At 41.2% G+C, this 25,751-nt stretch overlaps 1 protein-coding gene and 1 long non-coding RNA gene across 16 annotated transcripts in view; one reads left to right on the forward strand and one right to left on the reverse strand.

The window, feature by feature from the left end:
• Positions 1-21,316, forward strand: part of arhgap40 (Rho GTPase activating protein 40) — a 52,941-nt gene extending 31,625 nt beyond the window's left edge. For 5 of the 9 annotated variants that reach the window (XM_073954812.1, XM_073954808.1, XM_073954809.1 and 2 more), the window contains 10 exons: positions 2,116-2,281; positions 3,506-3,597; positions 5,268-5,345; positions 5,434-5,593; positions 6,950-7,032; positions 8,963-9,172; positions 10,707-10,850; positions 13,608-13,750; positions 14,238-14,293; positions 16,027-16,550. In XM_073954812.1, the coding sequence (XP_073810913.1) occupies positions 2,116-2,281; positions 3,506-3,597; positions 5,268-5,345; positions 5,434-5,593; positions 6,950-7,032; positions 8,963-9,172; positions 10,707-10,850; positions 13,608-13,750; positions 14,238-14,293; positions 16,027-16,133 (1,239 nt within the window). In that variant the 3' untranslated portion in view covers positions 16,134-16,550. Of the gene's footprint in view, positions 1-2,115; positions 2,282-3,505; positions 3,598-5,267; positions 5,346-5,433; positions 5,594-6,949; positions 7,033-8,962; positions 9,173-10,706; positions 10,851-13,607; positions 13,751-14,237; positions 14,294-16,026; positions 16,551-21,119 lie in introns of those variants that run through there. The other 4 variants (XR_012408317.1, XR_012408314.1, XR_012408315.1 and 1 more) reach the window with 1 other exon arrangement.
• LOC141386393 (uncharacterized) overlaps positions 1-25,751 on the reverse strand; it is a 74,497-nt gene that overhangs the window by 3,222 nt on the left and 45,524 nt on the right. For 4 of the 7 annotated variants that reach the window (XR_012408331.1, XR_012408333.1, XR_012408337.1 and 1 more), the window contains 2 exons: positions 13,616-13,742; positions 2,071-2,261 (listed from right to left, as the gene is read on the reverse strand). This is a non-coding gene — a long non-coding RNA (uncharacterized lncRNA). Of the gene's footprint in view, positions 1-2,070; positions 2,262-13,615; positions 13,743-15,129; positions 15,229-25,751 lie in introns of all 7 variants that reach the window. The other 3 variants (XR_012408335.1, XR_012408332.1, XR_012408334.1) reach the window with 1 other exon arrangement.

Raw genomic sequence — 25,751 nt, forward strand, 5'->3', positions numbered from 1 at the left:
ATATAAAGTCCTGCTGCAGTGGAGACAGAATGAATATTGTGTCTGACTCCATCATGAGCTTGGAGGACTGCATCCATACCAATGACTGTAAAAAATATGGACGACGCGACAGCCCTTTTTCCCATTGAACGCCTTGAGGGCAAAACGCTTGCTTGACGGGCACAAACTGTCGCAAAAGACTGCTGAAATTGGAGCCTTGACATGCGCAGAAGGATTGTCTGATGGAGCCAGAGGAGGAGCCGCGAAAATGAGCAGAGTCGAGCTTCCAATCAAACGCTTTATGTAAAATCAACCACGCCCCCCGAACTTCTCAGCATGCGTTTGCTGTCATATCAACACAAATGGATGTAATAACGTTAACAAATATGAGGGTTTTATATATTCAATCGCGCCAGCTCCAGGCCGCAGCGCATAACCTACTCGCGGCGTCGCAGGCTGATTCCGGCTCGAATGCGGCAGCGCCTGCTCGCTTGGCCGCCGCATCTGGCTCGATTGACTCGGGCTGGAATTGGGTAGTGAGTCCAGGCATCCGGAGTAGGTCCAGCAGAGGTAACGTTAGTCAGTCTGAGCTCTAAGAGATAAGTCTCCGGCAGGCGAGAATCTAGCCGGAACTGTGTTTTGCTATCTGGGTGGCTAGGCGTGTATCAGCAAACTAATAAAGCCCGAAAAAAGCCCTGAACTTAGCGAATAAACAGTGTTCCACCAGATCATGTATGTCAGAAACTATAGTTTACTGCTGAACTCATCTTGTCATGGTAAAATAACACAGAAATCGAATAATAACATTTCAGTCTACTTCAGTCTCCTGCCGAAGCTCAGACGCCGCGCTTTGAGAAACTGTTAATCACAGCTGTCAATCACGATGACACGCCCAGCATTAAATTACTGCTAAAAACAAACTGTTTACAAAAATGAAGATCTGCACCTATTTCAGCACAATAACCAGTGCCTTAATCGACCAGAACTATCTTTCGGGACATTTTATTGCAAGTGTAATATTTTTTTTTATTTGGGCTCAAGTCTCCTTCATTAACACGGAGGAGGCGGGCTTTATGACTTGTACTGCAGCCAGCCCCCAGGGGGCGATCTAACGGCCGAAACCTTCACTCAAACGTAGGCTTGCGGCACACTTGATCCATACATCTCTGACATGACTCACATCACTGATTAATAAAGTCATCTGGAATGAAGAAGAAAGCTTCAGCAGGATCCCAGAGTTCATCAAGAGTCTTTGTGTTCATCTTCAACACCTCCTCCTTCATCAGCTCAATAATGTTGATGTCTGGTGACTGGGCTGGCCAATCCTAGAGCAGCTTGACCTTCAGGAGCTTTGATGTGGAGGCTGAAGTATGAGCAGGAGTGCTATCCTGCTGGAGAATTGTCCCTCTGCTGTGGTTTGTAATGTAATGGGCAGCACAGATGTCTTGATACCTCAGGCTGTTGATGTTGCAGATCTCTCCATACTGAATAAACCCCAAACCATGATGTCTCCTTCACCAAACTTGACTGATTTCTGTGGGGATCTTGGTCCATGCTGGTTCCAGTAGGTCTTCTGCAGTATTGGTGATGAATTGGATGCAGATCAGCAGATGATCCAGCAGAGAAATCCACCTTCTGACACATGATCCTTTACACATGATCAACTAGAAGACCAGTTATTATCTGCTGCTTTTACAACTGAGATCACCACAATACTTTTGTCAGGGAGTGTATACACACACACACACACACACACACACACAAACACAGAACAGCAGCAGCAGCAGGAGAAATGACGACTCACTGCTGGCAAGAACACACAACTCACACAGATACACACACACAACTCATCACACTGCAGCAAATGCTTTTATTAAGAGTTTTGTCTTGTTTCTAGTCCAAATATCTAATTTTAATGCAAGTATTGGTTAAAAAGTGTGTATTGTACAGGTGGTTTGTCAAGCTCACTCACCTGTGCGAGGCACACTCAGAAATGCACTGTTTTTATAGAGATATAGGGTGATTGGAGGAAAGTGTGTGGTGCAATTGTTGATCACAGTGTCAGAGAGATGAAAGAGTGTGTCGTCTCACCTCCTGTCTGTCCATCTGTCTGTGTGTGTGTGTGTGTGTATGCAGCGGGTCATCTGTCCGCAGTGCCGTTTGGGAGTGACGCGGGTGCAGGATCTCTCTCAGCAGGACATGAAGAAGGTTCGTCAGCTGGCTCTGATCGACATGACGGCACTCTGTGACCTGCTGGGGCTCGAGGTCAAGCGACACAAAACCTGCAAGAGGAAAATCCCCGGTCAGTGAGATCCTGTCTGCATAACACTACACAACACTCCAAACAGGAGACTTAAATGCAGGCACGTGCACACATAGGGCTCAACCTGTGCAGTGCACATGCCCTTTTTAGTCTTGCATAAAAAGTGCCCTTCCAAAATGATCAAAAGTGTCCCCGCGACGCGACACACATGTGTTTGTCTTCAGGAAGCAAAAGCTATTGTTTTGTTTTCAAAAATAATGAGTCAAAATAAAAAGATTTTTCTTTAAAACAAGCAAAATAATCTGACAATGGGGGAAGAGAAATAATGTAATTTCAAAGTGATAACAAAACTACACTCACCGGCCACTTTATTAGGTACACCTGTTTAACTGCTCAATACCGCAAATGTCTACTCAACCAATCACATGGCAGCAGCTCACTGCATTTCGGCATGTAGACATGATCAAGACGATCTGCTGCAGGTCAAAGCGAGCATCAGAATGGGAAAGAAAGGGGATTTAAGAGACTTTGAACGTGGCATGGTTGTTGCTGCCAGACGGGCTGCTCTGAGTATTTCAGAAACTACTGATCTACTGGGGTTTTCACGCACAACCATCTCTAGGGTTTACTGAGAATGCTCCGACAAAGAGGAAATATCCAGTGAGCGGCAGTTCTGTGGGCGCAAATGCCTTGTTGATGAGGCCAGAGGTCAGAGGAGAATGGCCAGACTGGTTCCAGCTGATAGAAAGGCAACAGTAACTCAAATAAGCACTCGTTACAACCGAGCTCTGCAGAAGAGCATCTCTGAACACACAACACGGCCAACCTTGAGGCGGATGGGCTACAGCAGCAGAAGAGCACACCGGGTGCAGCTCCTGTCAGCTAAGAACAGGAAACTGAGGCTACAAGAGGGTCCAAATCGGTACTAGTAAGGTGTACCTAATAAAGTGGCCAGTGGGTGAATATTGGCTGCTTACCCCATTGTTCAGTTATTTTGCTTGTTTTAAACAAAAACTCACTTTATAATTAAGAAAAATTTGCATGTAAACTCCTAACTTTAAGTTTTACTAATAAAAAACATAAGTAATCTTTAAACAGTCATAATAATCTTACACAGTCTGATCTCACTGAGTAACAAGATCACCAAGAGTTTCTGTCTGGAAATAAGACTGTAACTCTTGCCTACATAAGGAGTGTTTCCTGTCACATGACCACATTCCTTCTGATCTGTGTGATGAATAATTTGAAATTCTGTCCACTCAGAGAGCTGTTTGTTTGGTGTTCCTCTTGCCTCATTGGTGGAGAGCGATCAGAAGAACAAACCCCACACTCAGATCCCGCTCTTCCTGCAAACGGTACGTCATCACATCATTTCCTGTCACATTTCTGCTGTTGTGCTTTACATTATAAATTCACTGTGTCTGTTTCCTAAATGCATGTCATTGTGAGCAATTTATTTGGTTTCGTAAGGTTTAATCGAACTTATCACCACTGGATGTTTGCATCCGTTTGCCTTTTTATGCTATGTCCTAAAATATGTACTTTTTGTGATTAAAAAGTTTAAACTTTTGAGTTTGTAGATTAGTGTGCAAGCTTTGGTGCAAACTGCTACTTCATTAATAGATGATATTCAGTTATATGTCCTGTCAATCATCTTAATACATATATAATATTTAATATCCGACCATAATAAAGCAGCAGCAGCAGCAGGTTAATCTGACATACTCCAGTATTTCATGCAGAAAAATCTCCTCAGGTGTTTGCAGAATTATGCATTCAGAAGTTAATGGCCAAACACACCTTATAAAAGTTTACATTCTTGTTGCAGATGAAAGTATAACATGTTAAATAAATATATTCCAGAAGGTTAGATATTAATTGAGAATATCTTTATCAAAGCCTCTCCAGGTAACAGTCAGTCTCATGCATCTGCCTTGTTTGTAGTTTGTTTACATTTTTTGTAGTTCTAATTGAATTCACATCCAACGTGCTGTCACAATCACCAACAATCTAGTCCATACAGATCACTGGAGAACTACAAATCTGCCACCAAAGGAACTACAAATCCTGTCATGCATCACACACTCACACCTGTTCTGGTTCTTCAATTACATACACACTGCTGGGAGCTGCTCGAAGACTGATTACATGCACCATATACAGTATACAGCACACAAACACACAGAGTCTTCTGTAATGGAAGCATGCTGACAATGGAGTCGGGGATCCACGATCTTGTGCTTAGGTGGACAGGCAGATTTGTAGTTCTCCAGCGATCTGTATGGACTCACTGGTGATTGTGACACATGCACTGTAGGGTAGGCAATACTAGCCATTAGAGTACACACAAGTTCTACTGGAAATAACTATTTGCCCATCCGGATGAGTTTAGAATACTCATTTCGATGATTTTGCACACATTAATTCTATTTTCAAATGCTATTTAGGACAGATAGAATGTGAATTATGACCCAGCATCAGTGTTTGTTTAGTGCTCCTAAACTCCGCCTCTGTGAGCTTATGCTCAACTGCATACTCTTTTGAGAGCCACACCCACATCTCATCATCCAATAAACAGCTAACAATACAGATCGTTGTCTAATCTGAATTGCAGTAAATGCATTGACATGTTGCACACTCTGTGTAATTCACACCGCCTGGCTGAAACTTGCTTCTATTTAATCCACTTGCATACTTACATTTTTATTTGGTGTGAAATATTTAATTTTATTGTTTTAACAATCTTTTTTTTTTTAGATGTAACAAAAAAATACAAACAATTATATTTATTTATTTATCTTTTCATTAAAAAAAAAAAAAAAAAAGGCACGTTGTTTTACCTAGCAACAGGTTATTCCAGATAATAAACAGTACACAGTAATTAAAAATCTATTTCCATTGACAGAAGGCATGTTCCAGATAAAGAACATAAACAATGTCAATTTCCTCAAAAGAAGGAGGTTTAACTTTTAACATATAGGTAATCTTTTCCAGACTCATGCTTGTTTCCTTCTCTCTGTTTCAGCTTCTGTCATTCCTGGAAAAGAAGGGTCTGGATTCTGAGGGGATTCTGCGAGTTCCAGGCTCTCAGTCCAGAATCAAAGTAATATAAAACTCCATTATTAGCCTCTCTGTAGTATTAGTGTAATAGATGATGTTCTGTAGGCTGACGGTGGTTGTGTTTTTGGCAGGTTCTGCAGCAGCAATTGGAGAACTCCTTCTACAGCGGATCCTTCAGCTGGGATGAGGTCAGCGCGAATGATGCTGCGGCGCTGCTGAAGAAGTTCATCCGAGAGCTCCCGGCGCCGCTGCTGACCGCTGAACACCTCAACACATTCAGCGCTGTCAGAGGTGACTAACTGCTCTCAATCAGGTCCTGTGATCATGAGCTGCATCACAGGAGCTGATTTATTACAAGAGGAGACTCGCAAACGTATGCATGAACAGTCAAAGATGAAGAAAAGAGTAAATCAAATTAAAATATATCAAATTATGGAACATTACAGCAATTCAGGCAGACGCGGTCTAAAATGCTAAACTTTAAATGTCACTGTTGAAGTTTGGACAATTGCAATGGGATGCATTGAGAATCGATTCTGCATTGATTTGGGGATTTTCAAAAGCATTGTGATTCTCTCTTGAAATAATTAGTTGAGAATCGTTTCCAACAGATGGCGCTGGGGTGCTCAAACTAAAAACTCACCAGGGGTGTCCTGCATAGTTCAGCTCCAACTTCCTTCAGCACACCTGCCTGAAACTTTCTGGCTGTTTAGCAATTCTAAGAATGCAGAGAACGGACTTGCGTTCTTGTGGAGGGCGGTCTTGTCAGGAGTCCTCGGAAGAACGAACTCAGGAAGCCGCGAGGACAGAGAACGCGTCCTGTGAGGAATGAGATGCTGCGTTCTTCCTGGTCACATGTCCTTCACGTGTTTTTAATGGAATGTTGTTTAAACATTACAGCATTCATACAGGGATTTATTGTTTTTCTCCTTTTCAAAATATATTCTCTGCATGAAAAAAGTATGCGCAATACAAATAAAATAGATTTTAATACGAATTTCAGCCAATAAACACAATTAATGTGTTTATTCCTTTATTAAGATGTCCATGGTAATGTTTACATTCACCGTCTCATTTAGGAAAGCTCCTGAGGTAAATAAGTCATATCTCTGAACTTTTATAATAAATCTATAGAAAATGCTGCGCTTATCACCTCCAGCCACAATGACTTCTGCGACTTCTAGAGCGAGATCGGTGCTCAGGTCTGCATCGGTGCATCCTCGATATCAAGAACACATCCGGGAAGTTTCACGCGTCCTCTGTTCATGCGGTCTTGAGTATTGGAACTGAATTTTGGCAGCTGATGATGACCTTACATGAGGACGCAAGACCGCTGAAGAACGCATACTGAGAAACAGCCTCCGTAAACCCAGAAAGAGCTTGATTAGCTGTTCAGGTGTGTCTGATTGGGGTTGGAACTAAAATATGCAGGACACCGGCCCTCCAGGACTGAGTTTGGGCACCCCTGCATTACACCTATGGTAAAAACTAGCATAGAGCGTCATCTGCTGTTAAAAACTAACATAGCATAGACATTAAAACAAGCTATCGTCTCATCTTTTGTTTTTAGTCAATAATATAAAGTGTGCGCCTCTACAATGCTGATACAGCATGAAGAATCTGCCTAAATTGAATTGTTTTTTGCAGATATCGCAGACCTGAAGCAGAAGCTGCACATGTTGAATCTACTTGTTTTGCTGCTGCCAGAACCCAACAGAAACACACTGAAGGTACACACACACACACACACACACACACAGACGTGACTCATCAACAGCATTACGTAAGAACAGTTCATTAACACACTGAGCATTCGTGTGTGTGTAGCTTCACTCAAGCGTAGCTCTCTTTACATAACTGCGTCTCTTTATGTTGAAGACCTGCTGTTGATTAAAGTCAGATAAAGCGCTCTTCACCAGTGATCATTCAGCCAGACATCATCACTCTGTCATCTGTGTCTACGATTATAAACAACACTGAATTTCAATATGGGACACAATATATATATTTTTATGAGCATTTTCGAGATTAATCTCTCCGCTTTTATAAGTTAAGGTGTCACATGCTTCTCTTTTTTTAGGGCTCTATTTTGACAGTCCATGCGCAGAGCGCAAAACATAGGGCGCAAACACTTTCAGGGCATGTCAGAATGCATGTTTGCTAATTTAAGGAGGGGAAAATCCACTTTGCGTCGTGGCACATGGTCTAAAAGGGTTGAGTTTATTTTCTTAATGAGTTATAGGTGTGTTTTGAGAATAAACCAATCAGAGTCTCATCTCCCATTCCCTTTAAGAGCCAGCTGCGTCACGCCAAGAACACATTCACTATTTACAGGACGCAAAGTAAGAGTAAGTAGAAAAACTGAGCATTTCACTAGCAAGAAAACTGTTAATCAGAGCATCTGCAGCGCGAGTATGACAGATAAATGATCTACTTTCACTTTCGCTCTTGGATAGGGAAACCTTTACACATAGACATCAATTAGCCTATAAACAATTAATTTTGTTTGTTAAGCGCAAAGATTTGTTTTAAAACTATTTCTAAATTCAGTTCTAATTTCCAGCAAACGAATAAATAAACAATAATAACCAAGTGTGTTCAGAAACCTGAGTTATATCCTAAAACACATGCTGTGCACCATATGATCTAAAACCTGACAGGAGGACAAATCTAAGCTTGTTTTTAATAAAACAGATATAAATATGGATATAATAAATAATACTGCTAATAATAATAACATTATACAAAAGCAAATTGTTATGAATGAACTGAAAAAGCCCTCTGATGTTTTGCAATATTTTAATCCTTTATATATATTCTTATTATATCCTACATATAGGCCTATCCTTAATATTTTTTTTTCCTATGTAAAGATATTTGCCTATTGCTCTCTTGTGTGTATTAAGCAGTGTGTAAGCGAGGTGCAACTCTGCGCTGGAGTTTAGACCGGGTTTGTTTTGGTCTATTGAAAAATCTATTATAGTTTCTCAGAATAGCAACGCTCCAGCAGTGCGCCTCAGAACACCTTCCTTTTTAGAGCAGAACACCTATGAGCGCACATATGAGCGCTAATGCATTTGCTATTTAAACAGCGTAGCGCAACGCCTCAAAACAACTCTTGCGCCAAGATGAAACTAGCAAACAACAATTGCGTTGCACCTTGCGCCACCGGGTGTATGATAGGGCTCTTAGTCTTGTTTCTTGTTTAAATATCAAAGAATCTTTCAATCAAGAAGCATTTTCTGGACAAGCAATAATATAGTCTTGTTTTCAGAAATAATGAGTCAAAATGAAGAGAGTTTTTTCATACAACGAGCAAAATAATCTGCCAGTGGGGTCCGCAAAATAATCGTATTACCCCACGGACAGATTATTTAGCTTGTTTTATGGAAAAACTCACTTAATCATTAGAGTTCACACTCATTATTTCTGAAAATAAGACAGTGTTTTCTTCTATTAGAGTATTTTCTAGAAAAACTTTCTTGATTTCAGAACTTGTAGATATTTGAACTAGAAACAAGACTAAAACTCATTTGTAAAATATTAAATATGTACTGGCTCATCAGCCCAGCACTGATCAACACTGTGAGCCACACATATGCTGTCAGAGATCATCCCTGTAAAGCAGAAGTGTGTGTGTGTGTGTGTGTGTTTCTGCAGGCGCTGCTGGAGTTTCTCAGTAAGGTGGTTTGCTGTGAGCGCCGGAACCGCATGAATCTGTGGGCCGTTTCCACCATTATGGCTCCAAACCTCTTTTTGCACAAAGCAGTTCCCAGTAAACTGGCGGCGGACGGCCCAGAGAAGGGCCCGGCAGAGCGGGCCACTGACATCATGCGGCTCCTGATCCGATACCAGGACCTGCTGTGGACGGTGAGAGATTCGGTCCTCTGTGTGCTTCAGGGTTTGAGCTGCACTGCACAAATGCTGCTCTTAGAGTTTATGTCTTGTGTCTATTCCAAATATCTGTATATAATTCAACAGAAAAGCATGTTCTACACAAGCAAACAATAGGGTGGAGCTTTGAGTCATTTAGGGCGAGGCTATAGTCCATTAGGGTGGAGATATCAGTCATTTAGAGCGGGGCTTTCAATCATTTAGGGCGGGCTATCAGTCATTTAGGGCGGAGATATCAGTCATTTAGGGCGGAGATATCAGTCATTTAGGGCGGGCTTTCAATCATTTAGGGCGGGCTATCAGTCATTTAGGGCGGAGATATCAGTCATTTAGGGCGGGCTTTCAATCATTTAGGGCGGGCTATCAGTCATTTAGGGCGGGATTATCAGTCATTTAGGGCGGGCTATCAGTCATTTAGGGCGGGCTATCAGTCATTTAGGGCGGGCTATCAGTCATTTAGGGCGGGCTATCAGTCATTTAGGGCGGGATTATCAGTCATTTAGGGTGGGGCTATTTAATGCAGGGCTATCAATCCTTTATGGCGGGCTATCAGTCATTTAGGGTGGGCTATCAGTCATTTAGGGCGGGGCTATAAGTGATTTAGGGTGGGGCTATTTAGTGCAGGGCTATCAATTCTTAAGGGCGGGCTATCAGTCATTTAGGGCAGGGCTATAAGTGATTTAGGGTGGGGCTATCCATCAGTTAGGGTAAGTCTATCAGTCATTTAGGGTGGGGCTATCGGTCATTTAGGGCGGTGCTATCAATCCTTCAAGGTGAGACTATCAGTCATTTAGGGCAGGGATATCAATCCTTTAGGGCGGGCTATCAGTCATTTACGGCAGGATTATCAGCGATTTAGGGTGGGGCTATCAGTCATTTAGGGTGGGGCTATCAGTCATATAGGGCAGACTATCAGTGGGGTTACCAGTCATTTAGGGTGGGGTTATTAGTCATTTAGGGCGGTGCTATCAATCTTTAAGGGTAGGACTATCAGGCATTTAGGGCGGGGCTGTCAGTCATTTAGGGCAGGGCTGTTAGTCATTCAGGGCAGGGCTATAAGTGATTTAGGGTGGGGCTATTTAGTGCAGGGCTATTAATTCTTAAGGGTGGACTATCAGTCATTTAGGGCAGGGCTATAAGTGATTTAGGGTGGGGCTATCCGTCAGTTAGGGCAAGTCTATCAGTCATTTAGGGTGGGACTATCGGTCATTTAGGGTGGGGCTATTGGTCATTTTGGGCGGTGCTAGGTCATTTAGGGCGGTGCTATCAATCCTTCAAGGTGAGACTATCAGTCATTTAGGGCGGGGCTGTCAGTCATTTAGGGTAGAGCTATCAATACATTGGGGCGGGGCTATCAGTCCTCTTATTTGTCCATTTGTCAATCTTCGTTCATTTTGTTTGAACTCTCGTCTTTTAACAATAATAACATGCACCTTCAGTAAAGCTGCTTTTGAATGACTATCACTGTGAAAAGCCCTGTACAAATACACTCCACTTGATTGTTCTGTAGGTTCCTAATTTCCTGCTGAGTCAGGTGAGGAAGCTGAACGAGAACAGCAGCCGCCGATATCAGTTCTACGACAAACGCATTAAACAGCTGCTCAGGAAAATCCACACGGACAGCAGAGACAAACCCGACAAAAACGCTGGAGAGGTGAGAGAAGCCAGCACATACAGCTTTAGCATGAAATCTGCTGTATGATGAAGCAAAGCAAGTGTGTTTCTGAGTGTGCTGGACAAACACCTGTAGAAACACTCTCCATATGCACCACCATATCTTACAAGAACAACAGGGAAAACTTTACTTTTTGCCCTACTAGCTATTTTCACCATGAAATATCTCTTTTGCATAATACTTAAATAAAAACGCTGCCAAAACATTGCATTTCTTAGTGCGTTTTAATCTTGTTTCTAGTCCAAATATCTAATAATTTCAACCCAAGCTCATTCTGGAAACGTAGCCCCGTGGACGTTTCTGGAGGCCGTGATTTACGTGGCCAGAGGTACGTACAGACGCGTTTAGTTTTTTCCGAGCGAACGCTGTGGGGCGGTGTGGCTCGCCTCCGAGTGGAGGGCTTTCCCGATGCCACCAGTTTGTCCGCTTAGCTCACAGCGTTGCGTCGGCGGAGCGGAGGCCCTGGAGGAGGAGGAGCCGGCCGCGGGGATGACGACCGGGATCGAGTCTGGGGAACAGCGATTCCAGAAATCACGTAAGATGAAAAATGGAATCCGAAAAAATAAGGGCGAGAACGCGGCGGGATCCGAAAATGTGGTCGAAATCGAAGATGAGGGCTTTTGCTTTTTTTGTTTGTTTGTTTTTCTGGACGGCTTTTGCCAACCGTCGCTAGGGTTTAGGGAAGGAGGAGGAGGAGGAAAAGGAGGGCAGCTGCGTCAGCCGCGTCGGCCGATCCGGCGGCTTTTCGCGTGAGAACACGAACGGCGCGCGCTCCCGAAAGGCGGCCGAGATGCGAAAAAGCGCGCACAGCGGCCTCTCGCGGATCCGCGAAAACAAAAAACACTCGAATACGTACCTCCCGGGACGTATCTCGCGGTCCACAGAAACGTCCGCGGGGCTACGTTTCCACAATGAGCCCGGGTTGAATAATTCTGACAAGCCAAATATATAGTGTTGTTTTCAGAAATACTGAGTCAAAATTTTGTGAGTTTTTCATTAAAATAAGCAAGATAATCTCCCAATAAGTAAATATTATTATAATATTATAAATATGAATACCATGTGTTTAAAATAGTTTTGAAATGTTATTATTTTTTGCCCTATTGGCAGATAATTTTGCTTGTTTTAAGGAAAACTTCACTTCATTTTGACTCATTATTTCTAAAATATGTTTGCTTGTCTATAAAATGCTTCTTGATTTAATAATTTTTAGATATGTGGACTAAAGGAACATCTAAGTTAGAGGGTTGTCTTGAGTTTTTTGCAGTATGGTGAACATTTCAAGTCAACAGCAGCTTTAGAAACATGTTTTCAGGTGATGTGTTCAATATCGATGTTATTTCTGTAGCTCCCTGGTCCTGCGAGACACGACATTTGGTTGCTCTGTATGTCCACACGCGTAGCAGAATGACAATAAAGCTCAACTTGATTGACTTAAAGTGCAGATTAAGCGAGGAGAGAAATAGAGAGCGACAGAACGTGAGCGGATGAGCAGCTGATGGGATCATCCCTTTACAGGCTTTACTCTCCCAAACAGACTCGCTTACAGGACCTGATTGAGCACATGTGTGTGAAAGCTCACATCATGGTGTGTTTGTGTTCGTAAAAAACACTTCTGATGAATCTAGAATCTGTTAGCAATAAAGATAGACCAGAACACAAACATGAATCTCGAAAAAAGCATGTAGTTTAGCAGAAAAAATCTAATGTACACTGCAATAAATGAGTTTTTGTCTTGTTTCTAGTCCAAATATCCATTATTATTATATTATTATTATTAAATCAAACAGCATTTTCTATATAAAATGCTGAAAAATATAGTCTTGTTTTCAGAAATATTTAAAATGATGCGAGTATTTCATTAAAACAACCAAAATAATCTGCACATAGGTGTACTTAAATCATCTTATGTCAAAAGGAAAAATACATTTATTTTCTTCCCCCATTGGCTGACTATTTTGCTTTTTTTAAGGAAACTCTGTTTAATTTGACTCATTATTTCTGAAAACAAGACTATATGACTTGCTTGTCTAGAAAATGCTTCTTGATTTAGGAGTGTTTAGATATTTAGTCTAGAAACAAGATGAAAACTCGCATGTTTAGCAGTGTTATTACTGAAGTTGAATGACAGATTGTCTGAAAAGTTAAGTACTGTAGTAATAGTATATTGTTGATAATAAGATCATCTGAGAGTATAGTCATAAATGTAAATAATAAAGGACACCAGTTCCGATTATCTGTAATAAATTATAGGCGAAGCAGTGGCGCAGTAGGTAGTGCTGTCGCCTCACGGCAAGAAGGTCGCTGGATCGCTGGTTCGAGCCTCGGCTCAGTAGGTGTTTCTGTGTGGAGTTTGCATGTTCTCCCTGTGTTCGTGTGGGTTTCCCCCACAGGCCAAACACATGCGGTACAGGTGAATTGGGTAGGCTAAATTGTCTGTATGTGTGTGTGAATGTGTGTGTGGATGTTTCCCAGAGATGGGTTGCGGCTGGAAGGGCATCCGCTGTGTAAAAACTTGCTGGATAAGTTGGCGGTTCATTCCACTGTGGCGACCCTGGATTAATAAAGGGACTAAGCTGACAAGAAAACGAATGAATGAATAATAAATGATAGATTTGTGTTATTATATTCTGGAGTTGTACTCTTGTACTCATACTCTTGACTAGACAGTTTGTAGTTAATGATGATGATCAGTTATTGACCAGTATTTTCCTCATGTGTGTGTGTGTTGTGCAGTGTCGTACTGTGAAGATCCAGCTGGGTGAAGTCAGTTTCTCCATGGAGTTTCGTCTCAGCATTAATTCTCGTGCCTCAGATCTGATGTCTCAGTTTCATAAAGAGCTTCACGCCTCTGACAACGGCAGGGGGCTCCTGAAACGGTACCAACACACATACACACACACACACACACACACGCACACACACACACACACACACACACACACATACACACACACACACACACATTAATTTTAAGTTTTGTGGTCTCTCCCCATAGCTCTGATGTCGTTTCTATCTGTACAGATTGTGTAATTTCTCCTCTCCACAACCCTCACGGCAAACATTCTGCATTTTTACATGTTCAAAACACTTTATTACACTTTATTCTGCCTGATTTATCAGCCGTTTTCCTCATGGGGACCAAAAGCAACTAAAACACAAGCTCACAATGTACTGGTATTGGTATACTCGTGGGCACATTTGGTCCTTGCAATGTGATAAATACCAGAACCACAGACACACACACACACACACACACACACACACACACACACACACACACACACACACACACACACACACACACACACACAGGCAGCAGTAAAACATCTGAATTACAAAGTAATTTTCTTTTACCTTTCACAGAAATGGTTCAACAACCTACCCAGACTGTGCCATTTACGAAGTGGGTGGGAATATCGGTAAGTTTACAATATATATATATTAATGAAGTCAGAGTTATTAGCCCCCGTAAATTATTAGACCCCTGTCTATTTTTTTCTCCAATTTCTGTGTAACAGAGAGCAGATTTCTCCAACACATTTCTAATCATAATAGTGTTAATAACTCATCTCTAATAACTGATTTATTTTCTCTTTGTCATGATGACAGTAAATAATATTAGACTAGATATTCTTCAAGACACTAGTGTTCAGCTTACAGTGACATTTAAAGGCTTCACTAGGGTAATTAGGGTAACTAGGCAGGTTAGGGGAATTAGGCAAGTCATTGTATAATGATGGTTTGTTCTGTAGACTATTAAAAAATAATTAGCTTAAAGGGGCGAATATTGACCTTAAAATGCTGTTTAAAACATTAAAAACTGCTTTTATTCTAGCTGAAATGAAGAAATATTATCAGACATACTGTGAAAATTGTCTATCTATCTATCTATCTATCTATCTATCTATCTATCTATCTATCTGTCTGTCTGTCTATCTGTCTATCTGTCTGTCTGTCTGTCTGTCTTGTGGTGTGCAAAAGTATTTGCCCCCTTAGTGATTTCCTAATTTTTTTGCATGTGTATCACACTTTAATGTTTCAGTTCATCAAGGTAATTTAAATATTAGTCAGAGACAGCACAAGTAAACACATCCCTTCAGAAAAATAATAAAAATTACACATGGGGGCCAATCATTTTGTCTCACAGTTTTTCTCAGTCGCTTCGGTACATTTCTCAGATCAGAACTCAAATTTGTAAAATAATGAGAGCATTTTTAAAAACATTGTGTACAAATAGCGAAACACCGTGGATTACCTGCAAAAGCCAGTCTCCTGCTCAATTCTTCGCTCATCTTTCAAAACTTCTGTGTCAATGAACAAGTCAGTGCTGTCAGAATGACAAGTCCTTGTGTTCCTGTGTGCGGATAAGACAGTCAAATTACTCAGTCGTGTTGTTAATGTACTGGAGAAGTGTTCTGATGTCAATTATCACTATTTTTTTTTCCGTTTGCTGTTTGTTCTGTATTTAGTAGCCAGATCACATCATTGTGATAATGAAATGAAAAGACGGCACTGCATAGCACAAAGAACAAACAAAATAAAGTACAAATGAAAACATAGGACAATAGGACAAGCTAAAGTGACAAATTATCATTATTATTATAAACTTGAGCAAACAAGACATGAGTAAATGATTAAATGTTGTGCAGGGTGAGACTATTGAGCACAGACTAAAATAATACACTTTGATCAACATGACATAAGCAATTGATAATGTGGGGGATATCAGGGAACTGCAGGTAATCATTTGCATGCCTGTACAAAAGCATTTGCAACTTGTTCAAAAGAATGACAAGCTGCTTTTCTGATGTGCACAAGTGACACGAGGATCTGACGATTGAAGACATTGTCAATTCTGATCTGAAAAATGCTCCAAAGCGACTGAGGAAAACTGCGATTTAAACATGACTCAAAGATAACACAAGTAAACACACCACAAAAGAATAATAATTACACATGAGGGCCAATCATTTTGTCTTAAACTGTAGATATATATGCGAATATTTATATATATATATATATTATTTGAAGGGGTTTTATTGCATTAAATGCATGTATTTCATGTTGACTGAGCAGCGTTTACTCTACACAATAAGAAAAGCAGGATTATATTGACATGACATCATTCTGACTTGAGTGTGTGTTGTTTCAGGTGAACACTGTCTGGATCCAGAGACTCATTTGTTTGACCTGTACAATAATAACCCAAGCGGTGAATGGGTCATTAAGCTGCGGCAGTCATCCAGCAGAGGGCAGTAAAGACCCTCAGCAGAGCCCCCAGAGACGACAGGAATGAATAAAAGCAAGTGAGCGAGCTCTGGCGCTGTTCTTCAGGTATGATCTGCTGAACACAGAAGCTGAGAAAGGGTTCTCTTCACCGTTACTGATGTCATGAAGCTGGACTTCTGCGTTTGTTTATCTGGACACTCGTGTTGTTGTTGTTGTTGTTGTTTGTTTGTTGTTGTGCTTGAGATGTGATGCAGGTTTTGCAGTTGTGGGTTGGATTATTTATTACGGCAGTGTTGTTGAATGTGTTGTACAGATTGTGTGCCTCGCAGTATTACACACACACACTTGATGGTTCCTCAGAAACTGCGGGACGTCCTCTGGACATTAAAGCTGAACGTGTGTGTTTAAATGATTACCTACATTAAAATGATCTTGTACTACATTAAAGCACCTTCATCCTGCTCTTCATCTGCTGATAGCTGTATTCACATTGAGATGATGATGATGATGTCATTCAGATAGTGTTGTGCATTCTCACACACACACACACACACACACACACACTTACAATCATATATATATATATACACACACACACACACTTTCATACGTTTATACATATTCACACACACAAACAATTACATATATACATACACACAAACACTTACACAAATACACTTACACACACACACACAAACACTTACACATATACATAAATACACATACACACATACTGTACATACATACACACACTTATGCACACACACTTACATATATACATACATACACACACTTATACATATATACACACACACACAAACATACACACAAATACATTCACACACAAACATTTACACATACATACACACACACACAAACACACACTTACAAATATACATACATACACACACATATACATACATACACACTCACACACACACACACACACACACACACACTTACACATATACACTCACACACACACAAACACACACACATATACATATACACTCATTTACACACACACACACACACTCACATACATACACACTCACTCACACAAACAAACACTTACAAATATACATACATACACACGCACACACACACACATACACACTCAGTCACACACACACACACACACACACACTTACACATATACACTCACACACACAAACACACACTTACACATATACATACACTCTCACTCACACAAACACACACACGTATATATGCACACACACACACACTTACACATATACATACATACACATACATACACACACTCTCACACTCACACACTTACACATTTACATACATACTCTCACACACACTTACATATACACACACATACACACACACACACACACACTTACACATATACATACACACACTCACACACACTTACACATACAGTATATATCCTCACACACATGTAATGTAACAAGCACTCACACATTCACATACAAGTATATACACAAACAATCTCGAATGTTTGCTCGCACACAAATTCAAAAACACAAATGCTCTCTCACACACACACACACACACACACACACATACACAAACTCGTTTGTCATCGCAGCAGCTCATACATTCGTGAGATGGTGTGTTAGTGAGATCATGCTGTGTAATAGTGTACAACATCCATCACACACTGTCACTTTCATCCTGCTCCACACACACACACACACACACACACACACGGAAGTATCTCAGCTTTGTGAACATTACATTTCAGAGTCGTTTGCTAATGTTCATCTGACAGAATGAAGATGATCTGAACTCATATTAAAGCCACATGGCGTCTCTTCACACACTTAAAGCTCCCATTAAATTTAAAATAAAGTGTTTTAGATGTTAGTATCGGTGTTCGAACTGATATCTGTAATCTAGAGTCTCCAGAACAGTGACAAAACTCACATGTGGCAGATATAAACCTGGTATAAACATCGACAGTTTGCCTCTTTAAATGCATCAATGAGTTTCTCTGCCGTCTCCTCATACTTCAGTTTCTCATCTACTCTTCTAACCAATCAAAATGCTCTCTACTGTCTGACAGGCCCCGCCCTCTTTTTCCTCATTGGCTGTTTATTTGATGCACTTAAGCTTAAACATTCTCACTGGCAGAGCTGTGAGAAAAAGAAATGCTATTGGCTGTTTTTAAGGGGAGGAGCTACTATATGCCCCGCCCTCTCTATGCTTCAGTCGAGATTATGTCAAACATCGAATAAATGATGGACATTACAAAGCACTTAACGAGACATTTAACGATGAGCACTTCACAAAGACAACCACAACTACTGTTCAAAACAAAACCTTCAGGAGTTCACACTCAGCTGATAATTGATTATAAAGTGTGTTTGGCATGCTGTCCCGGAAGAGAGCCCAGAGCTAAAAAGATCGTCGAGCCTGGGGCTACCACCCGTTTGCAGGGTGAGAGGGGAGTTTGAGCTGAGGCAGATGTGGAGAACTCCCCTGCTGTAGTAGTTAATGAACAGATAGTGATCGCTCTTAAGAGAGAACTACTGACTAGCAGCATGTCTATGACTAATCCACATCAGCACCAGTTAACTTAAGCTGCATGTTTCTGGATGGTGGGAGGAAACCGGGGAACCTGGGGGAAACCCATGTAAACATGGGGAGAACGTGTAAACTCTGCACAGAAACGCCAACTAGCTTGTTGAGGACTACAACCAGTAGTGTTCTTGCTGTGAGCCAACCCATCTAGGAAAGGAGGAGGAGTAGAGGTGGAAGGGGGTATTCTTGAAGATGAAGATGGCTGTGATATGGAGCTGAGGGTGTTTATAGTGGATTAGGAATCGTCTGATTGGTCAATCATAAATTGGATAATGCGGGACCGGCTGCAGGTAATCATAAACACGTGATCCTCTCGACATTAGTGTATAAATAAATAAAAGACAAGATACAAACACCAGCACCAATCAAACCATCAGGATAAAAGTGTTGTTTGGTCTTGTTTTTAGGCAAATAAATAAAAACTCTTTAATTATGATGCATTTTATACACAAGTAAAAATATATTGTTTGGTTTTCAGAAATAATGATTGTAAATGAAATGAGTTTTTCCTTAAAACAAGCAAAATAATCTGCCAATGAGGGAAGGGAAATAATCAGATCATAGCTTCTGTTAAGGAAGAACTCACTCACTCTTCACTTATTTCTGAAAACAAGACTCGATTTTCACTTGTCTTGAAACGTGTCTTTATTGCAGTATGTTTAGACATTTAGATTAAAAACAAGACAAAAATACTCAGTAATTGCAGTATCAGCAGTCCTGATTGGTTTTCGGTGTGTTTGATAACATAAGGCGGTGTGTGTGTGTGTGTGTGTGTGTGTGTGTGTGTGTGTGTGCTGTTGTTCAGTGAGGGTCACAGTCGGCTGATCAGGGACAAAGACTGTAGAAGGATGTTCTGTCAGCAGTAAAATCAGATGTAGGTCACCGTTCGAGCCCGCGGAGCCCAGAGCCAAACACACAAACACTGATGCCCGCGGCTAACACATGACCATTTCCCATCAGCATACACACACACACACGCTCATCTACACACACAGAATACACATGTGCAAACCATAAAAACAGACACATATGCTCATCTACACAAACTCACACACAAATTACACACGTGAATACATTAAAAAACACACAACACACAAACATATGCTCATTTACACACACATACACACACACACAAACGCTCATTTACACGGAAACAAATACAGAATACACAGGTACAAACATTAAACACACAGACATGCTCATCTACACAGACACACACACACAGTGCAAACCTTAAAAGCACACACAACACACACACTCATTTACACACATGCGCGCGCACACACACACACACACACACGCACACGCACACACACATGCTCATTTATACACACACAGCATATACATGTGCAAACCCTAAAAACACAACACACACACGTGCTTGTCTAAACACACACACACATGCTCATCTATACAAACACACACACAGCATACAAATATGCAAACCTTAAACACACACACACACACACACACACACACACAGAATCCACGTGCAAACCTTAAAAGCGCAAACACAACACACACACTCATCTATACACACTCATCTACAAACATGCGCACACACACACACACACACGCTCATTTATACACACACACACACAGAATTTACATGTGCAAACCCTAAAAAACACACAACACTCACACACACATGCTCATCTACACACACTCACACACACACACACAGAATTTACATATGTAAACCCCAAAAACACACAACACTCACACACACATACTCATCTACACACACACTCATTTATATACACACACACACACACACACACAAAGCATATACATGTGCAAACCTTAAAAACATAACACACACACAGACACACGTGCTTGTCTAAACACAAACACACACACACAAACTCATCTAAATACACACACACACCATGCATATGTGCAAACCTTTAAAACACAAACACATACATGCTCATCTACACATGCACACACTCATCATAACACACAGAATACACATGTGCAAACCTTTAAAACACAAAACACACACATACACAAACAGACACACACACACACACACACACACACATGCTCATCCACACAAAGGATACAGAGAATTCACGTGCAAACATTAAAACACACACAAACGCACACATAAGCTAGTCTACACACACACAGAATACACGTTCAAACACATTAAACACACACTCATACACATGCTGACATTAATAAATACAACACACAGATATGCTCATCTTCACACACACATATGCTCAAACACACAAATGCTCTTCTACATACACACAGAACATTAAACGCACACACACACAAACCCATTTGATCATATATCACACACACATCAGCATCTCTGCGTATTCTCCTCCTGTGTGTGTGTGACATGACCTGTACGCAAACACACACACATTTTCTGGATGTTCTGAATGTGTGAGTTGTGTGATCTGTATTCAGTGTTCTCCTTTTCAGTCCACAGACTCTTAAATGAAGATGATGATGATGATGATGATGGTGAGATGTGGAGTGTGTAGATCTGCTGTTCAGCTCTGCTCATGTGCAGGATGTGGAGTGTAACGCTTGTGTTTGTGTGTGTGTGTGTGTGTGTGTCTCGCTGGCTTTTATAAACTGATTTATATTCATGATGTAATAAACACACTTTGATTTGAGTCTGTCTGCTGTCTCCTTATTTGTGTGTGTGTGTGTGTGTGTGTGTGTGTGTGTGTGTGTGTGTGTGTGTGTGTGTGTCCATTATCTCTGCTGAATGTGCTGTAAAATGACATCAGCAGCTTCACAACACTATCAGTGACAGGCAGACGCTCAAGAACAGCAGTGTGTGTGTGTGTGTGTGTGTGTGTGTGTGTATTGATCTGCGACCGCAGCGTTATCTCTCGCTCCGCGGTGATCAAGCGCTGATCTGATGGTCTACAGACGCGTTCATCACTGTATGCGTTCCAAGTGTGTGTCAGATTAATGATACGTTTCGTGTACGCTCATGTTGACCTTATTCTGTGATGCAGAAATAAACTGGTTTGCACTGTTTGTGGGTAACACATCACAAATGCCTTATTGATGAGGCCAGAGGTCAGAGGAGAATGGCCAGACTGGTTCCAGCTGATAGAAAGGCAACAGTAACTCAAATAAGCACTCGTTACAACCGAGCTCTGCAGAAGAGCATCTCTGAACACACAACACGGCCAACCTTGAGGCGGATGGGCTACAGCAGCAGAAGAGCACACCGGGTGCCGCTCCTGTCAGCTAAGAACAGGAAACTGAGGCTACAATTCACACAGACTCACCAAAACTGGACAATAGAAGATTGGAGAAACGTTGCTGCTCTGATGAGTCTCCATTTCTGCTGACACATTCAGATGCTCGGCTCAGACAACATGAAAGCATGGATCATCCTGCCTTGTATCAGCGGTTCAGGCTGGTGGTGGTGGTGTAATGGTGTGGGGGAGATTTTCTTTGGGTCCATTAGTACCAATTGAGCATCAACGCCACAGCCTACCTGAGTATTGCTGCTGACCATGTCCATCCCTTTATGAGCACAGTGTCTCCATCTTCTGATGGCTACTTCCAGCAGGATAACGCAGCATGTCATAAAGCTCAATCATCTCAGACTGGTTTCTTGAACATGACGATGAGTTCACTGTACTCAAATGGCCTCCACAGTCACCAGAGCTCAATCCAATAGAGCAGCTTTGGGATGTGGTGGAACGGGAGATTGGCATCATGGATGTGCAGCCGACAAATCTGCAGCAGCTGTGTGATGCTATCATGACAATATGGAGCAAAATCTCTGAGGAATATTTCCAGTAGCTTGTTGAATCTATAACACCAAGGATTAAAGCAGATCTGATAGCAAAAGTGGTCCAACCCGGTACTAGTGAGGTGTACCTAATAAAGTGGCCGGTGAGTGTATATGCATGCATGTGTGTATATATGTATATGTAAATGTGTCTGTGTATATCTGTATGTGTATGTGTGTGTGTGTATGTATATGTGTGTTTAATGATGTCTCTCTCAGCTGATGAACAGATAAAGAGGAGGGACGAGCGAATGGAGGCAGTGATCACACACACACACACGCCTATTTCTGCTCTTTGATTCTGCTGTGATTTGGTGAATAAGTGTAATTGTGTGTGATTAGCAATCAGAGTCTTTGTGCTCAGCGCGGCTTCACCAATCACAGAGCTGCAGCGTCACGCCAGCCGCTGTTAAACACACACTTTTACACTCCTGCCATCATTTACTGCACGTGCCGCATGTGAAGTGACCTTCCCTTTGTGTGCTGAAAATCACCCTGAACACACATGATCTGCTCAACCGAAAGAGAACAGAGCACAGCACACACACGAGCGTTTTCAAGACTGAAGTCAGCATCGAATCACAAAACACAACTCTTCTATACTGCAAAACATGCTCTCTTGTTTTGAACATATAGTCTTGTTCAATCATTCATTTTCCCTCAGCTTACTGTCTTATTCATCAGGGGTCGACACAACCAAATGAACTGACAACTATTTCAGCATATGTTTTACACAGCGGATGCCCTTACAGCTGCAACCCAGTACTGGGAAACACCCATACACACTCACTCTCACACACACACACACACTCATACACTACGGCCTATTTACTTGATCAGTTCCCCTACAGCGCATGTGTTTGGACTGTGGGGGAAACTGGAGCGACCAGAGGAAACCCACGCCAACACGGGGAGAACATGCAAACTCCACACAGAAACACACACTGACTCAGCTGGGACTCGAGCTAACCACTAACCACTGAGCCACCGTGTCACCCGATATAGTCTTGTTTTCAGAAATAATGAGTCAAAATGAAGTGTGTTTCTCCTTAAAACAAGCAAAATAATCTGCCAGTGAGGTGGATATAGACACCTTAATTTAAAAGGGAAATCAGTTATTATTAAAATTTGATTTTATAATCAATTACTTATTATATTATTATTATTATTATAATTATTTTGCTTACCCCATTGGCAGATTATTTTGTTGGTTGTACAGTTGAAGTCAGAATTATTCACCCCTCTATGATTTATTTTTTTTTAAATATTTCCCAAATGATGTTGAACAGATTCAGGAAATTTTCACAGTATGGTCATATTTTTTCTTCCGGAGTAAATCTTATTTGTTTTATTTCCGCTAAAATAAAAGCAGTTTTGGCCTTTTTTATACGGCTTCGTGCCTGCATTAATCAGGGGTCGCCACAGCAGAATGAACCACCAACTTATCCAGCACATGTTTTAAGCAGCGGATACCCTTCCAGCTGCAACCCAGCACTGAGAAACAATCATATTCATATTCATACACCCGATTCACCTGTACTACATGACTTTGGACTTGTGGGGGAAACCAGAGCACCCGGAGGAAACCCACGCCAACACGGGGAGAACATGCAAACTCCACACAGAAATGCTAACTAACCCAGCCGAGGCTCGAACCAGCGACTTTCTTGCTGTGAGGCGACAGCACTACCTACTGCACCACTGTGTCACCCAGTTATTTAAATCAATATTTCTACTGAACAAAATTAATTGGAGATTTCAGTTCTTGAACTTGAGTGTTGCTCGATATTCCTGACGGATGAAATCAAGCACTGTCCTAGATTTGTTCATGTTCCAGAAGTAGGCACATGTCACCGGTAAGACTGGCATTTGATTTGCATTTCCACTTGTATTATTGAATCAGTATGAAGCGGTGCTTTCCATCAACTCTGATTTCATGCTGAACTCCACAGAAAACAGTTCAAAGCAAACGCAGGAGAGAGAGGACTGACACACGTGTGTTGATGTAGGATGTTTGAGTTGCGCTGGAGACGCTGAGAGAGATTTACTTTTATATTCGTTATTAATAAGAATAACATTTTTGCCATTTCATTATCTTATTAATAATTGTATTAGTCAATCATAAGTTTTAACAATTATATTAACGGGCAGCACAGTGGGTGGCCTCACAGCAAGGAGGTCGCTGGTTTGAGTCTCGGCTGAGTCAGTGTGTGTTTCTGTGTGGAGTTTGCATGTTCTCCCCGTGTTGGCGTGGGTTTCCTCTGGGTGCTCCGGTTTCCCCCACAGTCCAAACACATGCGCTATAGGAGAACTGATCAACTACATCAGGGTTCAACACTAAGGATTTTTTCTACTGATCTATTTGGGCCAGTGGTTTAGGTTTTTACTTGCCCTGCAAAAATTTTTACTGGCCCCACCCAAAAAAAAAAAAAAAAAAAAGAAGGTAACACTTTTTTTTGCCAAATATTTTAAATAATGTCAAAAATAACGTCTGTAAATCTAGCATTTCAAAAGTTAATAAATGGTTAATGAGCAAAATTCTTAGTGTTATGCAAACAAAACATCAAACATCATCAGGGAAACGGTTTGAATTTCCGCTTAGTAAAAAAACAGTGTGCCATTTGGGACGCCACTACATACATATACTATACTGTTGAGTAAGTGCATAATAGTGCATAGTGTGCCATTTGAGACGCAGCATGCTCAAAACATCACGGACGAACCGAAAAGCAATATAGTATCTACCACATCACAGAGAAGATAGCATTTAAAGACTTAAAAGCACAAACTTAAAATGCACGCAATTGACAAAAAGTGGCAGGCAAATTAAACTTTAGTGACAAGGCAGCACTGTCCTAATCGGGCCAGTAATGATCCTGACTACAGTCCCAAGTGTCTCTCACGCTGGCCCTGGGCCACCGGGCAGTCCTTATTGTTGAGCCCTGTACATTCCCAGTGCTGGGTTGCAGCTGGAAGGGCCTCCGCTGTGTAAAACATATGCTGGATAAGTTGTTGGTTCATTCTGCTGTTGCGACCCCTGATTAATAAAGGGACTACGCTGAAAAGAAAATAAAGGAATATATATACAGTATGTTTGTATGTGATATATAATAACTTCAGGATTTTTTCATGGTTTATGTAGTCTACAGTGATTTGGCAATACAGCTCATGTGAATCGAAATAAATTGAATTGAATTAAGAGTTAGAAAGAAAGAGTGAGATAATTCCAAATTTATATAGGGCAATTATAAAATGTTAATTATTAAAAATTATTATTATTATTATTATTATTA

This window comes from Danio rerio, chromosome 6, assembly GCF_049306965.1.
Source record: "Danio rerio strain Tuebingen ecotype United States chromosome 6, GRCz12tu, whole genome shotgun sequence".
NCBI classification, from domain to species: domain Eukaryota; kingdom Metazoa; phylum Chordata; class Actinopteri; order Cypriniformes; family Danionidae; genus Danio; species Danio rerio.